Source organism: Podarcis filfolensis, assembly GCF_964270895.1.
Source record: "Podarcis filfolensis genome assembly, chromosome: 4".
NCBI classification, from domain to species: domain Eukaryota; kingdom Metazoa; phylum Chordata; class Lepidosauria; order Squamata; family Lacertidae; genus Podarcis; species Podarcis filfolensis.
The window spans coordinates 85,575,880-85,599,848 of record NC_139607.1 but is presented as its reverse complement, the minus strand read 5'-3'; the positions used below and the strand labels follow the sequence as shown (position 1 = coordinate 85,599,848).

The 23,969-nt window shown below is 44.9% G+C and overlaps 1 protein-coding gene across 1 annotated transcript in view; it reads left to right on the top strand.

Moving 5' to 3' along the window:
- Positions 1 to 23,969, top strand: part of ARHGAP42 (Rho GTPase activating protein 42) — a 168,940-nt gene that overhangs the window by 74,342 nt on the left and 70,629 nt on the right. The window contains exon 4 of the mRNA XM_083609686.1: positions 9,138 to 9,209. Coding sequence (XP_083465812.1) covers positions 9,138 to 9,209 — 72 coding nt within the window. The remainder of the gene's footprint in view (positions 1 to 9,137; positions 9,210 to 23,969) is intronic.

The following is a 23,969-nucleotide window of genomic DNA, read 5'->3' as shown; positions in this document are numbered from 1 at the left end:
CCTTTTGTAAAAAAAAAAAAAAAAGCAACTAATAAGTGCAACAATAGTAACAGCTCACCTAAGGTCGCCCAGCAAATCCATACAAAGGTGAGAATCCAATTGAGGATTTCGGGGGGGGGGGCACTAGGGGCGCATTGGAAGATGGCCGACAATACCATCTCTCCGACCCACACGGGGTAATTAAGAGGCTGTTATGGGAGTAGGCAGCCTCCCTTGTTGCCCCAAGGAAATGGGGAACACTGCCTTTGCCTGCTGTGCCCATAAATCACCCCCTAATTGGAAAGAAGGGGGTGAGGGCCCTAGGCAGAATGCCCCCGTGTGGACCTCGGCTCTCCTGGACGCTGTTTCTGATCGCGCACTAGTTGCAGCAATTTGGAATAATTAATTACAAAAGAAGCAAATGCACATATTTCAAGTGAAGAAGGGGAGTGAAGTCTGCTAATTTAAGTGACCTCTGCGAAAGAAGACGACGGGTTGGAGAAACAGGAATATTTTACGATGAAGATACACCAAAGGCTGGGTATGTTTGACAACGGGACTGAATGGGGGGGGGACCTTTTTTACTTTCCTTCTATGTGATTTACAAGAACCCCTCCTCATTAGAATCGTTGGTTGAACTGACCCAAGCAGGATGGTTAAGGTCTGTGTGGAGATAAACTTTAACCAAAAGTATGCTTTATGGAGATCGAGAAGCAATAAGAGCTTTTGGAATGGCGCAGCAATTAATTCGGAGTCGCCATCTTGCCAAAGGATTTATAGCCGGGAGGAAGAATGGACTTGTTTTCAGACTGCATTCCTGGTGAATCTCCTCAAAGGTTTTGAGAACAGAGGCAGATTGGTGAAGATTAATGACGCTAAGACTGTTTTGATGTATGGAAGTGATGTTATATGGAAAACGTCTGGATATGGCTACTGGATAAAAAAAATAATATCCACGCAGGATTACAAACTGTTCTAACCAGCTTGTGGATACTATCAGAGGTCACAAAGAGAAAGGAAAAATATATGAAAATAACAACAAGAGATGTGGAAAAACAATAAGAAAGGACTGGATAGTACTGTGAACATCATAAGGTTAGATTTGTGGACACTAAAACAGCAGCAAGAAGCAAGAAGTTGATTGGATCCCCTTCGAAACTTGAAATATGGGTACCCCCAACAAAAACTTAAAATTCGGCTGTGTAATTTGGAATTTATGTAATTTGGTTTGATTCGATGTGATTGGTCGGTTAATAAAAAATTATTCAGAGAATCCAATTGAGGATTTCTGATTTGTAACTAAGAAACTGCAGGTATCCTGCTAAATGGATCCACTATCACAAGGATTTCTGCTTGTGCATTGGAAATTTGCCTCCCCGCTGCAAACCTCTGTGCTCATTCCTGATTTACTCTGAAGGGTTGGAATCTTGCTGCTTTTGAAAGAGGGACATTTGGGGGGGGGGGTCACCTGTCCGTCTACTTAAATTGTATGAAAAAGATAATGAGGTGTTAGAATGAGCCCATCACTTGATGTAATGGCTTTAGGGGTTGCTTGTGCGTAAGTTGCCGCCGCTCTGGGCTAGGTTGGCTGGTTAAACCATACCTCGCTGGACAGCCATCCACTCCGTGGCTGTTCAGTCACTGGCAGAATCCGTCAGTGGGCGTTTCTTAAACCATTTCCAACATAAAAGTTGTTTGACGCCCAGTCTCCTCCTACTCTCCCTGCGCGGAAGTCTTCTGCGCAGGGAGGGCGTGGGTAGCGGAGGACCTGTGCTCTCCCCGCTGGTGTCCAGTGAAGAGTCCCGGATCCTGCTCCCTGCTTCCCCCATTGGCCCCCCTCTATCCCTGGTGTTGCGCTGATTTTCTTCCCCAACCGGAGACCTGCCTCTCTCCCTGCTTGGCCCCTCTCCAGCATCGCTGTGGAGCCTCGCCTCCTCCTCTAGTTCCGATGGCAGTTCCCTGACACTTGACTAAAAATGTCTTTTTCTCTTAATGCAAGGATGACTCTGAGTTTGAGGGTTCCTTTCAAGTCTCCAGGAAGCACAGACTACCCCCCCCCCAGTCATGAGAGATTTGGCACCACAGTGCCAGTGGCATCTTCTAGTAGTAGGAGTTTGATAGTTATATACATATTCTGACAGAGCCAGGCCACCACATGCAAAATTCTAAAGTGCTATAATGTTAGTGTGGGACTCCTGTATTCCCTTTAAAAAGTGTGTGTGTGTGTGTGTGTGTGTGTACACCAATTTTCTTCTTCCCCTGCTATGAGTGAAGCTGTGGGCAAAATTTAGGGTTGCTAGGGGCCAGGTAAAAAATCATTTAGGAGCCTGATGCAGTCTTTAAGCAACTGCTTGGCCACCCATTTGTATTACAGTGGTACCTCGGGTTGAGTACCTAATTCATTCTGGAGGTCCGTTCTTAACTTGAAACTGTTCTTAACCTGAAGCACCACTTTAGCTAATGGGCCTCCTGCTGCCACTGCGCCTCCAGAGCACGATTTATGTTTTTGTCCTGAAGCAAAGTTCTTAACCTGAGGTAATATTTCCGGGTTAGCGGAGTCTGTAACCTGAAGCGTATGTAACCTGAAGCGTATGTACCACTGTGCGTTTAAAAATAATTGTGGCCCTTTTCTCAGGATGTTTTTATGGCGTGCATAGTGTGAATCTGTGTTCTGACTCTCCTGAATCGAGGACTGCACAGTAGTCTCTTAAGTTTTAAGGGCTCCCAGGCATGGTACCATTACAAACAGCTACGCTGATTTTGGCTGGGTGCCTGGACATGTTCATTCATGAAAACGATATTTTAAAATACAACTTTCAATTACTTTCTTCCAACACAACAGTTACGCTTGGATTCTTTCTCTTCTTTCCCCTTAACCCCCCAAACAGTTTTTTTGTGGGTCAGTGCTGCTCAATGTAGAGGGGCCATGAATACAAAATCATTTCTCTATTAGCCTGTCTCCAAGCAGAGCTTTGTCCTGATCTTAATGCTGTGGAAATATAGTGTTACGGTCAGAGATAAGTCTGTCCCTCCTCCTGGCTTGAAATTTGAATCATCGGGTGTCTTCTACAGAGTCTGGACCAGTTATGGATCCAGCCCTTAGGCTGGATGACCATCACACCCTTGATTTAGCATTGCATGCAACCATTGGCTTTTTTAAATCTGAGCCTAGAAATTGGGGGTGGCGTTGCCGTTGCATCTGTAATATCTCATTAAAGCATTTACCGTATTTTTCGCTCCATAAGGTGCACCGGACCATAGGGCGCACCTAGTTTTTAGGGGGGAATCAAGAAAAATAATCTTATTTTTCCCCCAGCCCCAAAGAGCCTGTCCGCTTCTCCCAGAGCTTCTGGGGCTGTCAGGGGAAGCCCGGGTCCCCCCCCAGCCCCAAAGAGCAAAGAAGCCAAGACAGTGAGTGGGATCCATCGCACTGGCTGTCTTGGCTTCCTCTTTAGCCGCGCACAACCTCTCCAGACGGGAGAGGCTGCGCGCAGCTTTGACATAAGCCAAGACAGCGAACGGGATGGTTCCGACTCACTGTCTTGGCTTCGTTTTTAGCTGTAGGGTTGGGGCGGGGGAAGCCCAAGCTTCCCACAACCCCAGCCCCCAAAGCAGGTCGGGGAGCAGCGGCACGGTTGCGCGCAGCCTTGCCGCCGCTCCCGGAGCTTGCGGGGCTGGCGGGGGCAGCCCAGGTTCCCCCCCCCCAGCCCCAGGGACCACACATTCGCTCCATAAGACGCACAGACATTCCCCCTTAGTTTTTAAGAGGAAAAAAGTGCGTCTTATGGAGCGAAAAATACGGTATATTCTATGCGTTAGGTAAAAGAGCTCTCAGAGCAATTTACAAAAATCAGTTGCCTTACCAGGACCAAGATAGGTGTAGCTATGGCCATGGTACCTAAAGGCAGGGTGAAGCGGACCACAGTCTCCAATCTGTTCTGACATAGGATCATATATTGTGGGCATCCATCTGTCTCGAGAGACAATGGAGTGCCCTTCCAGGGGTGAAATCAGATGGTTGCATTAGCAGCACCAAAGGGACCTCCCTGGGGCGAAAGCATAGGCAGTGTGTTTGGAGGTCCTGGGCTGCCCAGATAACAAGACCCATTGCTTGACCTCGCTCGACATCGCTCGACCTGATGTGGTCCAAAGGAAAACGGAGCAATACGTTTGGCACCAGCCTGGCTGCAGGAATTGCTAGAAAGAGGCGTACTAGGCACCATCCAACCTTCTTAGGGGCTGTGGATTTCTGTAGGGTTTGCTCCTTAGCCTTTTCTTCTCTCAAAGATATCCTGCAAGGCAGTGGAGACTTGGGATCAAAGGTAGGCAACCTACCCCAGAAGAAGCATGACATGTCCCGTACAAGAGGCACTCCTCTTCCCTAATTGTATCTGTTGTTGTTGTTGTCGTCGTTTAGTCATGTCCGACTCTTCGTGACCCCATGGACCAGAGCACACCAGGCACTCCTGTCTTCCACTGCCTCCCGCAGTTTGGTCAAACTCATGCTGGTAGCTTCGAGAACACTGTCCAACCATCTCGTCCTCTGCCGTCCCCTTCTCCTTGTGCCCTCCATCTTTCCCAACATCAGGGTCTTTTCCAGGGAGTCTTCTCTTCTCATGAGGTGGCCAAAGTATTTTAGCCTCAGCTTCAGGATCTGTCCTTCCAGTGAACACTCAGGGCTGATTTCCTTCAGAATGGATAGGTTTGATCTTCTTGCAGTCCATGGGACTCTCAAGAGTCTCCTCCAGCACCATAATTCAAAAGCATCAATTCTTTGGCGATCAGCCTTCTTTATGGTCCAGCTCTCACTTCCATACATCACTACTGGGGAAACCATAGCTTTAACTATACGGACCTTTGTTGGCAAGGTGATGTCTCTGCTTTTTAAGATGCTGTCTAGGTTTGTCATTGCTTTTCTCCCAAGAAGCAGGCATCTTTTAATTTTGTGGCTGCTGTCACCATCTGCAGTGATCATGGAACCCAAGAAAGTAAAATCTCTCGCTGCCTCCATTTCTTCCCCTTCTATTTATCTAGTCAGCCATTATATCCTGAAACACTTCCCTATGATGCTATTCTGCTTCTACTGACTTGCTGAAAAAGAAAACCCAACCCATGTTTGTATTTTGTTTACGTCAGGCTGTTAACATTTCTAAAAAAAAATAAAAATAAAAATGCAATTACATGTGTTTGTTCACCTTGCACGTCAACCTCACAAGGAGAAACAATTGTGACCACAGTTCCCCTTTTCTATGAATTCCTGACGTACGCACAGCATGAAGATTTGGCTTGTACCGCTTGTGGAAAGGCTGGAATCGGGGAGCGGGGTGGGGAATCAGTGACCAACAACATAAGGTACTTATTACAGGCTTTTCTTAGTAATTTTTGAGAGCCAGCATTTGGGTGCCTGGGAATGCTTGTGTGTTTTTCCTTCTTAAGATGACCTCATAAACCAAAACCTCCTCTTGTGACATTAGCATTTTGGGATCTCTTGTGTTTGCTGAGTTCCAGATCTTGATGGAGGTACCAGAACGTGCCAACTTATTTTTCTACGGTATCAAATTTAATAATCTCTGTCATTTTAAATCTGTGTTCTACGGGAAACACAGCATTCATTTCTGTATTCATTCATTTCTGTGGTGTAGTAGAGAGCTTTTATTGCAGCTTTTCAGTAATCTGCACACACCCTTTGGTATAGACGAGGAATGGAAGGCATACTAAACCCAAGTCAACCATGCCTGAAACCCCATGAACCTCCTTGGCAGTGGTACCTCGGTTGTCAATTCGACTTCCGAAACGTTTGACAACCAAGGTGCAAAGAGCGGTCAGCAATTTCAATTGAGAAAATTGAGAAAAACACAGCGGAAATGATTCAGCTTCCAAAAAGCATTTACTTCCAGGTTTTCGGTGTTCAAAAACCAAAACATTGGCTTCTGAGATGCTCGAAAACCAAGGTACCACCGTACATCAGACAAATTCTTCAGGTGACCTTACCTTTGGGCAAGTAGCAATTGGAGAAGGGGCCTTTCCCATGGCACTACCCAAATTATTGAACTCTATCTAACCTGGCCACATTTCTTTTTGTTGGTATAGTTTTATTTTTGTTTGTGTGCTTGGCATGATTTTAGGCACCTGCCAAAGTTAGTCCTATTCTTCTGCCCAACCTTTAATGGTATTCCACGATATCGAGCACATTTTGATTTTGCTGCTTTATCTTGGGCCTTTAAATCTAGTGGAGCACCGATTTCTCTGCTGTCTTCATTAGGTGTTGTAATTTTGTGGTAAAAAGTCGGCTGTGCCACAATGTCTATGTGTAAATTATCAGTAAGGATACAATTGATCTCCCCAGAAGTTGCTGTTTCCAAAGTACCGGTACATGGTTTGAATAAACCTACAAGTTTCTAAATATCGATCCTGGATTTGCATGTGTTTGGGGAGCGGGACGAAGCAACAGAGAACAGCGAGAGAGAGAATTGTTTCACAATTAGTTATTAGGGTGTTTTTATAGTCTGGTCTTCTGAGTAAGAATCTGGCAGATGGTGAAACAACAGACCAGTCAGCACTTTGAGGAGGGACTGACGTGTTCCCATTTCAGAATCCAAACTTACTCGCTTAGAAAATCCTGCTTTGGGAAAATTACATATCTACTTGTGCAGAGAAATGCCCTGAATATGCAATGTTAACTTTCTGGTAAGCTGGAAATCCCTGTGGCTGTAGTAGGGAGGTTTTTGCACATTACTGATGAGGAGGAATAGCGTGGCTGAAAATAGTTCCCAAGAACCACTGCTGGAGCTCTTCAAGGAATTATAGTAGGGTTAGACGCAAGCTGCCTATCTGGTGCTTGATTATAGGTTCACCTTTTGCACGTATTTTTGGAAACGGATGCACAAATAAGCTCACATTTAAATTGTACATGTGTTTGCATGTACTTCTTTACATAAAATACATGCTTTTCAATGCATTCCCCCACAAACTATGCATTTTGTACTTTATCCCTCATGTGAAATTTATAGTTTTGTATGTTTTTTGCGTGCCATGAATTGCAATCCGTAGAAGGGCGTAATCGGAGAGTTGTCTTCCACAAGCAAGTTTGGAAGCATCACATTGGGTTCGCCCAGTGCAAAAACGAGAACAGATTCCTCCCCATCCCGAATTTGTAGTATATCTTTTCAGGGTTTGCTTTTGCTATATAATACTGAGTGTTACAAGTAAGTTGTAAAGCATGGCCGTGAAACCTATTGCAGAGAGGTCTCATTGACGGTGTTTGTGTGTGTCGTTCTTGTTCCATATGGACAAGGTACTCTGATGGTAATTGATTTTAAGAGTAATGACTGACATGTTGGCCTCTTTTCCCCCAGTTCAACCAACAGCTTTAAGCACCAGCTATCAAAATATCTCCAACAGTTCATTTAGTATGTTAAGTAGAAGGCGATTATAACAGATAAAAATTACCCACCAAATTCAAATTATTTGTGGGTGAGGCGGGGAGAATAGCTGTATTAAACTTTGCTCCAGACATTCGTCTTGCCCTTGTATCCCACAATTAGCACTGAAATACATCACTGCTCAAACACTAAAACTTAATTACTCTAAAACAACTGCAGTTCTGGGAGTCTTAAGTATAATGATGCTTCTTCTCTTTAAATATTTATATGCTTTAAACCAAACAACTACAACGAACCCAGCTTCAATCTCACAAATGGGGAATTTTGGGGACAGATGGAATGACTATTTAGATTTCCTATCTAGAGAGATTGCTAGTAATAAATGTAGTGGGAACAATCATAGCAGTTGGCCAGAAATCATATTTTTTTATAAAACAAGTTCTTAGTGAATATGCAGTGCAATATATTTTAAACAGGCATCTGGGTATACTTTATGCGCATATATATATATATATATTCTGCACCAAGCTAAACCAAAATCAATATCAGGAAAAGCTTGATTTTGCAACTTGTGTTAATTATATGTGTGTTGGTGAGATTCTACTAGTGTTAAACATGGGAAGGAGTAAAGGACTATCTTTTCCCCAAATTCTTCATTTGTGGCTTGCTTCAGAGTTTAAACCAAGGTTAGGGCCTTTTCAGTGTGGATGCTGTATGGAAATACATTTTTTCCACAACCTACTCTTCTGTCTTTGAGGCCCCAAGTAAAAACTTTTATCTTCTTGTGCTTCCATCTAAGTCATACTTAGAGAAGAGCCAATGAAATAAATAGACACAACTACTGTATTTGCTCAAATGTAATGCACACCTTTTTTGGCCAAATTTCGTCAAGAAAATTAGGGTGCTCATAGATTTGATGATGTATTAGATTTGTGTAAATATGGTAACTTAAGTCCGTCGATTTCCAGTAGACTGATTTGTCATGCTGATTTAGTCAGATATACTTTCAGCTGTGAGTGTTTGTTACCAACTATATATATATATATATATATGCCAAAAGGTTAAGAGATGGTTGTTTATCCACATATTAGCAAAGCCTATTTTGGTGCCATGAGGGCTAGTATCTTGGTTTATGCGTCATAAAGCAAAGGTTCTAGTCCTTTAACATTTAAAGGTGAGAACAAAGAAAGCAGAGGTTCCCGGGATACTTAATGTTTATTTATTCAGAAATCAATCCAGCTGAATCCATTGAGTCTTAGGACTCAGCTACATTGGCAAAGAAAAAGCGCTTTATATGCATTGTTTATGCATTCTGACACTGTGACACCAGATGGCGCTGTGGAGTTCCGTTTTTGCTAGCCCGATTTGTCATACAAAGTTTGCAACGCGTTTAACTGAAATGCTTCTTTGATGTGTCTAAATCCAGCCTTACGCTCTACTAAGCCTGTGGAAGGTTACAGACTTAATCATAATTTAGCCGGTGTATTCATATACAGGTTGCTCTTCGGAAATAGCTGACTCAGTAGTCAATGGAATAGTTCAGTCAGTAGAGCGTGAGATTCTTAATCTCAGGGTTCTGGGTTCGAATCCCACACTGGGCAAAAGATTTCTGCATTGTTGTGGGTTGGACCAGATGATCCTCAGAGTCCTTTCCAACTCTATGAATTACTTCAGGAATTTTGCTACTTCTCAACTGAGAAGTTGGTGAATCGGAATTATAGCTGGCTAAAAATGTTGTATTCCAAACTGATGCATATTTTTTCTCATGTATTTCAGATCCAGAATGCTAATGATGTTTTAATAGCCCCACTGGAGAAATTCCGCAAGGAACAAATAGGTGCAGCAAAAGTAAGTTGTTTCTGAATATTGTTATTCATGGTCACTGCTTCATTTTGTGGTTTCTGTCCCTGGTACTAGACTTAATGTGATTTTTTTCATTGTAAACATCACTTGTAAGCTGCTTTCAGAGCCTCTCGGGACTATAAAACAGGATATAAGTATTCTAAAACAAATTAATCAGCCCCACAGCTAAACTGTACTGCGTGATGAAGCCATGAATACTCATCACTGGGCACGCAGTTTATGGTGCCACTCATACATACAAGTTTCTCCCCAGCGTCCACACAAGGACACCCTCATCAATAAATAAATAAATTATGATGTTATGTTCCCACTTGGTGTTTCGGGGGAAACCAGCAAAGTAAAAGAATCGGCAACAGTCTTTAATTAATGCCCATTGTTTTGAGATATCTTGATGTAAGATACCTTCCCTAGATATGACCCATGATTTTTCATCTGTAGGCAGCCACTTCTAACCAGGCAGAGGGCCTTCTCGGTAGTGGCGCCTGCCCTGTAGAACGCCCTCCCATCAGATGTCAAGGAAATAAGCAACTATCCTACTTTTAAAAGACAAGCAGCCCTGTTTAGGGAAGTTTTTAATGTGTAATGCTGTATTATGTTCTTAATTTAGGATGCAGGTGGCACTGTGGGTTCAACCACGGAGCCTAGGACTTGCCGATCAGAAGGTCGGCAGTTCGAATCCCTGCAACGGGGTGAGCTCCTTTTGCTCGGTCCCTGCTCCTGCCAACCTAGCAGTTCGAAAGCACATCAAAGTGCAAGTAGAAAAATAAGTACCGCTCCGGAGGGAAGGTAAACGGCGTTTCCGTGTGCTGCTCTGGCTCGCCAGAAGCGGCTTAGTCATGCTGGCTGCATGACCTGGAAGCTGTACGCCGGCTCCCTCGGCTTGTAAAGCGAGATGAGCGCTGCAACCCCAGAGTCGGCCACAACTGGACCTAATGGTTGGGGTCCCTTTACCTTTACCTTATGTTCTTCATATTTGATTGGGAAACCTAGCCAGATGGGCAGGGTATAAATTATTATTATTATTATTATTATTATTATTATTATTATTATTATTACCTCAGCACAAGCAAGGAAACAAGCTTCAGTTAGTTAAGAATGTAAGAGTCTGCTGGATCTTGCCACCCACCCACCTATTCAGCATCCTGATCTCACAGTGGCCAACAAGATACCCATTATGGGAAACCCAAAAGCAGAACCTGAATGCAACAGCTCTCTCCTGTTATAGCTTCTTATCGTGTCTTAACCAGGTAGTGGCTTCTGGCTTAGCCAGGACATGAAACCATGTTTTAAAGTGGACTGTGACTTCCTGAACATGTATCTCTGCTTATGTAAAGCGAAATGGCTGCATGTGGACGTACACTGCTTGGATTATTAAGTCATGATATGATAGCCTGGACCCAACTACTATGAATATTATAAATCTCTGCAGTACGTCTCTGAATGTGAAATGCTGAGAACAAGCATTGGAAGCCGCCTGTTATTGTGATTGCGCCAGAGTTTTCCACGCTTGAGCTTCCAGCTATTTTTGGACTACAACTCCCATCATCGCTAGCTAGCAGGACCAGTGGTCAGGGATGATGGGAACTGTAGTCCAAAAGCAGCTGGAGAGCCAAGTTTGGGGAACCCTGGATTATTCCAGTGTGTTCAAAGGGGGGGGGGATGTCTGCATCTGCCCCTCCCTGAGTTATGGGGCAGGTTATATACATCTCTCCACACCACAGATATGCCCTTTCTGCTGTAAAATAAAAGTGACATGTTCATTGGAGGTGAGAGGTTTGCAAAGTAGCTGTGAATGAATCCGGCATTTTGACAGAAGCATAGGCCGGCATTAAATTATTGTTTAGAATGCTGTTCGAGTGATGCTGAAGTTCGTGGGAAGTCAGCAGTATCTGGGTGAATGGTTCTGATGTGGTTTCCAAAACGGAGGAGGAAACCCTCCAAGTTACGAAACTTTTTCAGCAATATAAACAGCTTGCGTTCCCAGGATTTTCATAGCCCCGCGGCTCTCTTCAGCTTTCCATTCTTAGAATCCTCACCCCATAATATTTAATATATACTCTATAGTTGCTCTGCTATTTTGGGAAGGATGTTTAAAAAACATCAACTTAGAAATATTAATTCCAATAAACACACACAGGGACAGTGAAAGAAAACAATTTCTGACATTTCTGGAAGTCTTAATACAGAGGAGCTAAAGGATTTCAGGAAGAACTTGATTTGCAGAAAATAAGAACCTTTTACTGTGTTGGTTATGTAACTGTCCTGTGGAATGAAAATGTCATGGAGCAAGTTTAAATAGCTTCGGATTGTTACAAGCCTATATGATGGGGGACACCTGGCTTACTTGTAAGACGCATGAAAAGGATATTGAGGTCTTAGTGGACCGGAAGCTTAATATGAGTCAACTGTGTGTTGCAGCAACAAAAGAAGCTAATGCTATTCTAGGCTGCATCAGCAGAACTACAGTGTCCCTATTACCATTCTATCCTGCCCTGATCAGACCACACCTGGAATATTGGGTCCAGTTGTGGGCGCCACAATTTAAGAAGGATATTGGCAAGCTGGAACGTGTGCAGAGGAGGGCAACCAAAATGATCAAGGGCCTGGAAACCAAGCCCTGTGAGGGACAGGACAGTTGAGGGTGTTGGGTATGTTTTACATGGAAAAGAGGAGAGTGAGAGGAGCTATGATAGCCATCTTCAGATATTTCAAGGGCTGTTACATGGAAGATGGAGCAAGCTTGTTCTCTCCTGCTCTGGAGGGCAAGAGTCGCACCAATGGCTTCAACTTACAAGAGAGGAGATTCTGAGATCTTCCTGACAGTAGGAGCTGTTTTGACAGTGGAATGGTCTCCCTCAGGAAGTTGTGGACTTTCCTTCCTTGGAGGTTTTTAGGCAGAGGTTGGATGGCCATCTGTCCTGGGTGCTTTAGCTGAGATTCCTGCATTGCAGGGGGCTAGACCCTTGGGGATCCCTTCCATGATTCTGTGTAGGATTGGTCTCTGCAAATATAATTCTCTCTCTCCTCTACCTCCTACTCACACCCCAAGATTACACAAGCCCAGCTATACATGATACGGGTCGCTAGGCAGTTTATTCCATTCGAGCTGTGAGGGGAAAGTGGGGGAGGGTGACCCCTATCATTTATTGCACAAATGACAGAAAAACGCAGAGTGAGCTAAGTGGGAAAGGATTTCAGGCACGAAGTCACTTCCCTTATTTGGTCAATGTGGTTTTGCTGGTCCCCAGCTGGTAATGTTGTTGAGATCATGGGTTGCTGTGCTGTCTTCATTTAGGCGAAAGCCTCCATCCTGTACAATAGTATTTAGCAATGTTTGCTGAAGTGCTCATCTCCCTCTTTATTGCCGCCAGTGTCAGATCAAAGAAGACGGAAGGGGCAAACCGAGATGCTTTTTTTAAGACACTGAAGAAGGCTCCTTCTCTTTCCTCTAGCATTTACATCTGCCTCTCTGTTGGTCTTGGCAAAGCAAGAGACAGATCTGTTTGTTGCTCTGTTGATTTGGCTCCGCTTCGCATTGATGTGGCATTTCAGAGTGTTCCGAGCGCTCTGTGTACATTATCCTTCCTGCGATCTTTCCACCAGTCCCATAAGATAAGTCCGTCCCATTATCTGCAGTTTGCAGATTGGGGCAGGGAGGAGAACTGTAGTGCTCTCTTCCTTAAGCTGCATAGTGAATTCTCAGCAGGAGTGACATTTCAGATAGGGACCCCTTGGTTTTATTTACGTGGAACCTTTATAAGAGCGTTAAACGTTACAAACTTAAAGCAAAAAATGCATTCGAACGTGTAAGATTGCCGTAATAGACCACCAGCCAAATACTGTCAGTGAATAGACTTGTCTCTCTGGGAAAGCATGAAGAAACAAATGTTTTGAGCAGTGTTCAATTGACAATTGAAGACAAAATGCCGTGTCCATCAGTTATGGGAAGTGTGTTCTGCAGGAAAGCGTTCCGCTGTTTTAAAAGGCCCAAGTCGCACAACTGTGGAACGAATACCTGTTGCGTCACAAGAAAGACCCTCAGAGAGGACGGCAGGGAATGTAGGGAACAAGGTGATTCCTCAGATATCTTGATTTGCAACTCAGCTTCTTTAACTGCGCTGCTAACACCAGCTCTCCCCGAGTCTCTGACATAGTGTGGCCTGCAGTCCTATTAATACTGTAGAATAATTCAATACCAAGGTAAAATCTGCAGCCACATGAATATATCTTTATTTCTGGCCTACTTAAAGCTTCTGTCTTGGTTTAAATCCAGGGCTCAGCATGTACCTAAATGATCAGACCGTTGTCCCAGTTCACTCAGTGAAACGCTGTACATTGACTGGCAACAATTCTCCAGGATTTGATGCAAGGGGTCTTTCACAGTCATTTCTGGGGATGATGGGGATTGAACCTGAAACCTTCTTCGTGCAAATTACACACTCTACCCCTGATCTCTGCTGGGCCAAAAACAGCATAGGGGGTTGGACCCTCCGGGTTCCTTCCAGCTTTTTAGTTCTTTAAACAAATGTTGACTGATGGAGGTGAGGTGGCAAAGAAGAAGGCTGCTTTAACATCTTTCTGGGAAAATCAGAAATCAGGAGGATCAAAACTTCAATAGAGAATGGGACAAATATAGTAAAGGTAAAGGGACCCCTGACCATTAGGTCCAGTCATGACCAACTCTGGGGTTGCGGTGCTCATCTTGCTTTATTGGCCGAGGGAGCCGGCGTACAGCTTCCGGGTCATGTGGCCAGCATGACTAATCCGCTTCTGGCAAACCAGAGCAGCACACGGAAATGTGTTACCTACCTGCTGGTGCTGGTACCTATTTATCTACTTGCACTTTGACGTGCTTTCAAACTGCTAGGTTGTCAGTAGCAGGGACCAAGCAACGGGAGCTCACCCCATTGCGGGGATTCGAACCGCCGACTTTCTGATCGGCAAGTCCTAGACTCTGTGGTTTACCCCACAGCGCCACCTGCGTCCCTGGGACAAACATAGACTGTATTTAAAAGACCACTGTAAACATTTGAACTCTTTGACATGGCTTTCAGTAACTTTTGCAAAGTTACAAAGACTTTAGACATGCTGGAGGATTATAATTTGGATGAACTATGCAGTTGATTAAGATATCTAAAGGACCCACGGAGGGGAGGAGGGAAGTCCTAAGATTCCGAAGAATCTTGTTTGATCTTGAAATTCTAATGTGTTAAATGTGAAATTTATCTTGTAAAACTAATACAGTGTTACCACAGGTTAAGAACTTAATTCATTCTGGAGGTCCGTTTGTTCTCATCCTGAGGTTCTTAACCTGAGGTACTATTTCTGGGTTAGCAGAGTCTGTAACCAGAAGCATCTGTAACCCGAGGTACCACTGTAAAAATTATTTTTTAAAAAATGAATTTCACAAAAGAGATGTTAAAAACAACATCTTTTAAAAAAGATATTTGTTTTGCTTTTTGATCTGATATTGGGCAGAACAGCTGTCCGGCTTCCTTTTAGATTATTTGCAAACACGTCTCAAAACCCCTGCATGTTTTTCTTCCCAGCAAATTTCTGGGGTTGAGTGATGAAGCCTATTAAACGTCCTTCGGTTAGTCTCAATTCTGCCTTACGTTGTCGGATTCCATCTCCCATCAGCCCCAACTAGCACAGCCAATGGTCAGGGAAGATGGGAGCTTAGAGTCCTTGTGGGGTACAGGGAATATACTCTTCCAGGGCTTCACAAATGTTCCTAGGCAGGGAGGTATAGCTTTTTCTGATGCTCATTTCGCAGACAAGCCCAACTAGCTTGAACTATGCACCCTGCCCTCATCTTGGCTGCCCAGGCCCTGACATCATTCTGGGGAATCACTTGGAGTTCCACAAAGGGTTTGAGAATTGCACATCTCCACTATGAGGTAGGAGGCACCAGACTCTGAAAATGAATGGACCTAAGTGTGTCCATTTCTCTGTCAGGGCCAAAAAAGTGGCCTTTCACAACAACTCCGCTCTAGAATCTGCCGGCAGTTGCTTAGCCAGCCTAAGGGAAGGCCTGCATGTCCCTGGTTAGCTTTTGGTTTAAGCCACCTTTTCCCATCAGTAAACAGGAAGAACATTGTAAACAGTTCTTGAGCGTGAGATTTATTTTCTCATAAGATGGTTCTGGCCGTCCAAATGGGAAGGTCTGTGCCGAGATGTTGCTTGATAGTTGCTGGGGAAAAGTTGTTTTAGCAGATGCTGTTTTTTAAAGTATGTTTGTTTCTCCATCTGCTGTTAGCCCTTCCGAATATTATAAAAAAAAGAGAGTCTGAATCTGTAAATAAACATCAAAACACTGGGATTAAAAAGAAATATTGTGTAGCAGAAAGTGGAGAAGACGGGTGTTATCATGGGCTGAATGTCTTAAATAACTTTTTTTATGTTAACTGGAAGATGTAAAATAGGAAGTCCTATTTATTTTTATTTATTTCTCCTTTCCCCTTTGTCTTTTTTCCCCTCTTTCCTTTTCTTCTCTCTCTTTCCTTTCTTCTTGCTGCTTCTTTCTTTTTCTTTTTTTAACCCCCCTTCATTTTTTTTCTCTTTCTTCCTTGGCGTCCTCTGTTTGGGGCCTTTATTAGGGTCCAACAATTGTACACTCACAGCGGTGGTAGATGGTTGAAGGAGGGACCCTGCTTGGGAGGCAGGGATATGTTGGCCTCCCAGATGAATTTTCATGAGAATTCTTATAAAAGCCACAAACTGATTTGCAAAACTGAATTTAAGATTGGCTATCCCTAGATCGTAAGGGAGTTACTGGTTAGTTTCTGTTCTTGTTTTGATTATGTACTGTGTTGTTGTTTTTTAACATATGCTTCAGGTTACAGACTCTGCTAACCCAGAAATATTACCTTGGGTTAAGAACTTTGCTTCAGGATGAGAACAGAAATTGTGCTCCGGCAGCGCAGCAGCAGCAGGAGGCCCCATTAGCTAAAGTGGTGCTTCAGGTTAAGAACAGTTTCAGGTTAAGAACGGACCTCCAGAACAAAATAAGTGCGTAACCAGAGGTACCAGTGTACACAAATTTAGTAAGTAATAAATAATTATTATACAGGGCAAAACCTTGTGTTAAGTCAAACCATTGTTCCAGCTATATTGTCTGCACTGATTGGCAGTGAGTCTCCAGGTCTCTGTCTTTCCCTGTCTAACGTGGAAATGCTGGGGCTGAATCCTGGGACCTCCTGCATGCAAAAAATATATTTTAAAAAATCACTCTACCCCTGAGCTATAATCCTTCCTGAATTAATGATGGCCAGGGCCTCTCAGGTGGGCAGAACCTGGCCAGCCTTAGCAAAGTCCTGCTGCACCTCTGCCTGACAAAGAGACCCTTCCCAGATCCCGAAGCGAACATCTTCTATGAGTTCTGGAGACGGTCTCCTTGCAAGCCAGAAGCTTTGCTGACGCCTCCTGGCTAACAGCTGACATGCAGGAGAGCCGCCCTACCCCTCCTGCTGGTAAAGGTAAAGGTAAAGGACCCCTCCTGAAGCTGAGGCTCCAATACTTCGGCCACCTGATGAGAAGAGAAGACTCCCTGGAAAAGACCCTGATGTTGGGAAAGATGGAGGGCACAAGGAGAAGGGGACAACAGAGGACGAGATGGTTGGACAGTGTTCTCGAAGCTACCAGCATGAGTTTGACCAAACTGCAGGAGGCAGTGGAAGACAGGAGGGCCTGGCGTGCTCTGGTCCATGGGGTCACGAAGAGTTGGACACAACTAAATGACTAAACAACAACAAAGGACCCCTGGATGGTTAAGTCCAGTCAAAGGTGCCTATGGGGTTGTGCTGCTCATCTCGCTTTCAGGCTGAGGGAGCCGACGTTTGTCCACAAACAGTTTTCTGGGTCATGTGGCCAGCATGACTGAACTACTTCTGGCGCAATGGGACACTGTGACAGAAGCCAGAGCGCACGGAAACGTCATTTACCTTCCCACCACAGTGGCACCTATTTATTTACTTGTACTGGCGTGCTTTTGAACTGCTAGGTTGGCAGGAGCTGGGACAGAGCAATGGGAGCTCACCCTGTCATGGGGATTCAAACCGCCAACCTTCCGATCGCCAAGCCCCAAGAGGCTCAGTGGTTTAGACCACGGCGCCACCCACATCCTCTGCTTGTGCATGCCAGCCTGAGAGGCAGGGCGGCTTCCTTGACCTGCAGAGCTGAGGCGCAGGGAATAAGTCTTCCAGCACCTCAGCTGAGCAATTCTCCAGCTCACGTGGGGCAGAGGGGAAGGGGCTTGGCTGAGGTGCGGAAGGCTCCCAGTGCTCAGCTGAGCAAGTGCCCACCCCATGCTAACACCCCTCCTTCTAGAAATAGCGGAAGAACGTTGCCTCAGGAGACTGAGGAAAATTCTCAGGGATTATTCACACCCTGGCCGGCACTTGATCTCCTGCTCTCTGGCAGATGATATAGAAGCATGATTAGTCACACCAACGGGGTAAAGAACAGCTTCTATCCGTGGGCTGTTAGGCTGCTGAATGAAAAGATAACAACAGGGCAACTGACTTTCGGGTTTGGTGGGTGTGCGTCAGTAAACGAGGGGAATTAAGACTAAGAGAGCTGAGTGGGGGTTGCTCGTGTAATCTCACTGTATACAAGCTGTACAAGTGACAATAAAGTATTTCAATTTCAAAAAAAGGCACTGATAATGGCTAAGTCTGACAACAGCCATAAGCCATTACAGTTAAACGAAACCACCATATTTTGAGACGAGCATCTCTGGACCAGACAGTGGGAACAAATGGCAGAAAACGTTTGCCTTCTTTCCCTCTTCAAGATTTCAGAAGTGTCTGTCTGCTCGCATGCTGTTAGAACCAGAACCTTAAATCAGATGAACCTTTGGTCTTAGTCAAGCAAAGCAGCTCTTAGGATGAATTGTCCAAGGGATATATACACACTATGACATTTCATTAAACACACTCGAAGAGGATGAATAAAGAAGGGAACCAGACTCCACTCCTCTGGCTGTTCGTTTTCAAAACAGGATACTGTTTCAAGTAACATGCTGAAACAATTAAGAAAATCAAAAGAAGGGAAGAAAACCTTTAAGAAATATTACATTTCTGAAAGCTACTCTTCGCATGGATCGCAGTATGGAAAAATATTACAGGGCATTATCTAAAGTTTTCTTCCTTATTGGAAGGGGGAAGCCGTATTTCAAGCTGTTTGTTTCAAAGATATGACAGAAAATGCAGAAAAGTAGAATTTTAGAAATATTTTTTACATCTCTGATGTGTTATTTCTGGCAGGAAGCGTTTTTGCAGTTGTCACACCAAAGACTTAAGTAATATTTCAAAAAGTGCATATTTTGCTATTAGATTATCTGCCTATTTTTCATATGGTGCACTGTACTTCTGTAAGTTCCATTGATTATATCCTGGGTTTTGTTTCTGAATTCACATTCTAAATGTAATCCCTCCTTAACTGACTCTTCAGAATTGGCTAGCTGTTCTGAGATGCACCTTCAGAGTCATTAGGAAGATGAAGGCGACTTCTAAATAGTTTTCTGTTTGGCTACCTACATCAGCAACCGACTCTGTTTTGTAATTGTCCCAAAACTAAGCAGTCTCTGTTCAGAGCCCATCTTTACTGGCCTCGACAATTAAGTAAAAAGGTTAGACTTCACTCTCAGTTCTTAAAACAATCAAAATCAGGACCCCAGCAATGGAGAGCTTCAGGGCTACTTTTCTCCATGGAACTCTGCACATGCTCTGAAGCCCAGATTCTATGATAGTAGGTAAAAGGTAACCACATAAGTTAGATCGCATTTTGATTTGATGTGCAAGTTTCTTTACGTGTGGTTCCTTTCTCATTCTCTTCCCCACCCTGACCCTCTCCCCTTTCCCAAAATAAAATTCTTTATTTGTTGACATTTGGCTTTAAAGGGCAGTTTTCTGGAATTTCTCACTTAATCTTCCTGACATTCTAGGAGTTGTTAAGCCACTCCTTTTGTGTTCTAAGGTTATATAGTTCACAAGGCAAGAGTTGGGCTTTGAGCGGGGGGTAAATCTAAAACTTCTTACTGTTTCAAAGTCTCTATAGCTAGGCTTAAGAAGAGGGGTGCTTGTCCATTGGGGTGATAAACTGTCCAGATAGTTGGGCTGCCTAAGGCTTCATCAGGAGATTTGCCAGACTGGTGGCAACATCTCATAATTTTGTACGGATGAACCTTCACAAAGAAGGGATCAGTCACAGTCTTCATGTGATCCCCTCAAGGATAAAAGCAGAGTTCTATTGGATGAGAGAAATGGTCTAGTTGGCTAAGCAGATGCTTATGGGAAACACACAAGCAATGGAATGAAAGCAACAGCCCACTCCCAGTTTTCACCATCAGCCAATAGTGTTATACTTCCTATGTTGTTGTTTAGCCGTGTCTGAATCTTCGTGACCCCATGGACCAGAGCACGCCAGGTACTCCTGTCCTCCACTGCTTCACGCAGTTTGGTCAAACTCATGTTGGTATCTTCAAGAACACTGTCCAACTATCTCGTCCTCTGTCGTCCCCTTCTCCTTGTGCCCTCAATCTTTCCCAACATCAGGGTTTTTTCCAGGGAGTCTTCTCTTCTCATGAGGTGGCCAAAGTACTGGAGCCTCAGCTTCAGGATCTGTCCTTCCAGCACTCAGGGCTGATCTCCTTAAGAATGGATAGGTTTGATCTTCTTGCAGTCCATGGGACTCTCAAGAGTCTCCTCCAGCACCATAATTCAAAAGCATCAATTGTTTGGCGATCAGCCTTCTTTATGGTCCAGCTCTCACTTCCATACATCACTACTGGGAAAAACATAGCTTTAATTATACAGACCTTTGTTGGCAAGGTGATGTCTCTGCTTTTTAAGATGCTGTCTAGGTTTGCCATCGCCTTTCTCCCAAGAAGCAGGCGTCTTTTAATTTCGTGACTACTGTCACCATCTGCAGTGATCATGGAGCCCAAGAAAGTAAATTCTCTCACTGCCTCCATTTCTTCCCCTTCTATTTACCAGGAGGTGATGAGACCAGTGGCCATGATCTTAGGTGTTTTTTTTATGTTAAGCTGCCTATAATTTTCCTATATCTATCATGACTGCATGAAATAGACAAATTCATGAGGATCAAGTCTAATCCTCTTTGAAAGTCATCTAAGCTAGGGGCTGTAATGTTTCTGGGCCCATTTGAGATAGATAGATGATAAGAATGAGGAAATGGACAACTTTATAATCAGCAGATGAACCCCACAGCTGGCCATCTGTCACGGATATTTCCATTGCGATTCCTGCATTTCAGGGGGCAAGACTAGATGACCCCTGGGTCCTCTTCCAACTCTACCATTCTCTAATTCTATGGTTGAAGCATCGTTTTTGCTTTAGCAACACCAAGGTCAGTGTGTTCACATGGGCCGGAGGAGTTGGAAAGCATTTGTCAGGGAATCAGGAGCAGGAGCACTGGGGAGAGAGGAATTGGAGAGCGAAGGGGAAGAATCCGAGGGCAGCGTAGGGGAGTATGACAGTGGCCCGAGAGATTCCATGAGCTTCTCCAGAGAATCAGAAGATTCCCAGAAGGGGGCGCCGATGGTCAGGGCAAGGGGGGTCCCAGGGGGGACGCACCAGAAACAAGGAGCCAGAGGGGAACCCCAAAGCAGCAGTGGAGGATCGGGACCAGTTTCCCCACCAGAGCGTAGTGGGGGGGAAGAGTCACATGTGTCAGGGGCAGTGTCTCCTCCAGAGAGGGAGTCAGGGCTGACCACGCCTCCATCGGAGAGTGGGGGAACGGAAGGGAGGTCAGTTGCAGCTAGCCCCCCCGAAGGGGGAAGCAGTGACAGCAGCAGTGAAACGGTCAGGAGGAAAGCTGCTGGCTGGGCGCGCGCGCCAAGTTCAAATGTGCAGGCGCGCGGAACAGCAGGAGACCCGGATGGGGAACCAGCTCCTAAAGCCCGCCGGAGGGAGGGAGAAGGCTCAGGGGAATCAGCGGGAGAAGAGGCTAGAAAGGGCGGAACCCCGGCGGGCAGGCGGACCCAGAGGAGGAAGGAGCAGCGGAGAAGGTGGAGCAAGGCTAGAATCTTAAATTGGTGTCAAGGGGGAGGAGACTCAGACGGAGCATCAGCGGTCTGACAGTTGAGACGTAGAGCTGCGCGCTGCGGCTCTGGAAGTGAAACTGAACTTCAATAAAGACTTTTATACTTAACAACGAAGCAGCGTTGGTCCTTTGTGAGCTGGGACCTAGGGTAGCTCTGACAGCATTCCTTTACTCTTTTGTTATAACAATAATAATATTTTATTGTTCATACCCTCCCATCTGGCTGCGTTTCCCCAGCCACAACTTGCTATGCCACCTGGAACCAGAGCTGTGATTAACATTAACTATGGTTAGTTTACACCAGGTTAGACTTTTTTTACTGAGTACAGTTTAACTGAGTACAGTTAATGTTAACCACGGTCTGTCCATCAAAACACAGCTGAGCTAAAACTGAAGTTCTCCCAGCCATGCAACAGGGAAGGGGCTTGCTGTGGCTTTTTCCTGCGCATGCATGTTGTGCTAAGCCATGGTTTAGTGCAGGGATCAGCAGACTTTTTCAGCAGGGGGCCGGTCCACTGTCCCTCAGACCTTGTGGAGGGCCGAACTATATTTTTTTTGGAAGGGGGGAATGAAAAAATTCCTATGCCGCACAAATAACCCAGAGATGCATTTTAAATAAAAGCACACGTTCTACTCATGTAAAAAAACCAGACAGGCCCCACAAATAACCCAGAGATGCATTTTTAAATAAAAGCCCACATTCTACTCATTCTACGCATGTAAAAACATGCTGATTCCCGGACCGTCGGCGGGCTGGATTTAGAAGGTGATTGGCCCGGATCCGGCCCCCGGGCCTTAGTTTGCCTACCCATGGTTTAGTGTGACATTTGAGCACAGTAATCATGTCCAGTGTTACATATTCCTTTTTAAGAGGGAAAAAGTAGACTGGTTAGTGCTGAGCAAAGTCTGTGGTAGGTCCATTATATTGTAGTTATTCCAGCTTGACACTCATACTGTCTTTAACAGCTTTTAGTGTTTGGCAGACAATCTAACCTTGCTTTTAGGGGGTTGCTACGGGACCCTCAATTTATGACCCTCCCACCAGTCATAAACTGGAAGCCTGTGGTGGTCACACATTAGAGGAAATGTTTGGTCCGTGGCCAAGTGGCTTCTGGGAGAATCTTCTCAGTAAGAATTGGGCCAAGCACTTAGCATAGAAGCAAGAGCGAAGCCTATAAATTCCACAAGTCTCTTAGAGGGGTGGGTATTGAAGATTGAATCTGAGACTTCATGCAGGGGGGGAGAAACCAGAGTCTGACTTTGCGGCCAAAGCTTAACAGCTGGCTAAAGATTTGAACAAAAGTGATGGTGAGGTCAGTGTTCCTCATTGATTAAGGAGGCTGGAAAGAATTTATTGCTTCCAAGATACAGTACAGGAGACTATCTGGAAAGCCAAATCTGTGTAAACTAAAGAAAGCACTCCAGATTTTGTGACATTCCACCAGGAAGGGGGAACGTCTTCCTGAAATGAGGGATGGCTGCCTTCTGATGCTACCTAGAAGTATAGAATGGACACCTGCAATAGAGGCTCAGACTGATTCAGCTAAACCAGCTTCACCAATTTGGTTCCTAACAGACGTTTCTGACTACAACTCCCAGTTGTAGTCAGAAACAACTGAGGGGCGCTGGAATCTGAAAGGCTGAATTAGGAAACCCTAGAAGGGGGCCAAAGTCCTCCTCCTCTGATGCTGTTAGCTGCTTATACCGTTAGCTGTGAAAACAAGTGCGGAAGGGGAAATAATTCAATTTGAGGAACAAATATACAGTGGTACCTCGGGTTAAGTACTTAATTCGTTCTGGAGGTCCATTCTTAACCTGAAACTGTTCTTAACCTGAGGTACCACTTTAGCTAATGGGGCCTCCTGCTACCGCTGTGCCGCCACTGCACAATTTCTGTTCTCATCCTGAAGCAACGTTCTTATCCCGAGGTACTGTTTCTGGGTTAGCGGAGTCTAACCTGAAGCGTATGTAACCTGAAGCGTATGTAAACCGAGGTACCACTGTAATAGGTGATGAAATGTTTTGCATTGCTTTTCAACCATATATGGCAGGCAGGGGTGTGGTTGCTTTTGCATGTTGTTCCTGGCAAATAGGAGGTTACGGGATTATTGGGGGAAAGGTAGCATTGATCTTCATGGATGTTGCCTATAAGCTACATATTGCTGGGTGTGCAAGGATGGGGAAGCTTTTTCAACCTGACGGCTGCCTTCTGGCAGAGCGGGGGAGGCATGTTCCAGTGGTGAGTAGCAGCCAAAGGCAGAAATAAAATGAAATAAATGGGTGGAACAAGTGATTGTGACTTTTATTTTTGCACAATAGGGTGCATTTGTCCTATGGAAGGCTTGCACATCCACCAGGCCCATGCAGAGCATACCCAAGGCGGGAGTCTTGTTAGAATAAAGTTATAAACTCAGACAAATGAAAAAACAGCTGGCATTCCCCTGCCCCCCTTCTGAGGCCTGGGGCAAGTGTACCTGACTGCTTCCCCCCTCCAGTCTGCATGGGCCTGACATCCATACCTCTCTATAAAATTGTAGAGTTGGAAGGGACCCTCAGAGGGACGCGGGTGGCACTGTGGGTTTAACCACAGAGCCTAGGACTTGCTGATCAGAAGGTTGACGGTTCAAATCCCCGTGACGGGGTGAGCTCCCGTTGTTCAGTCCCTGCTCCTGTCAACTT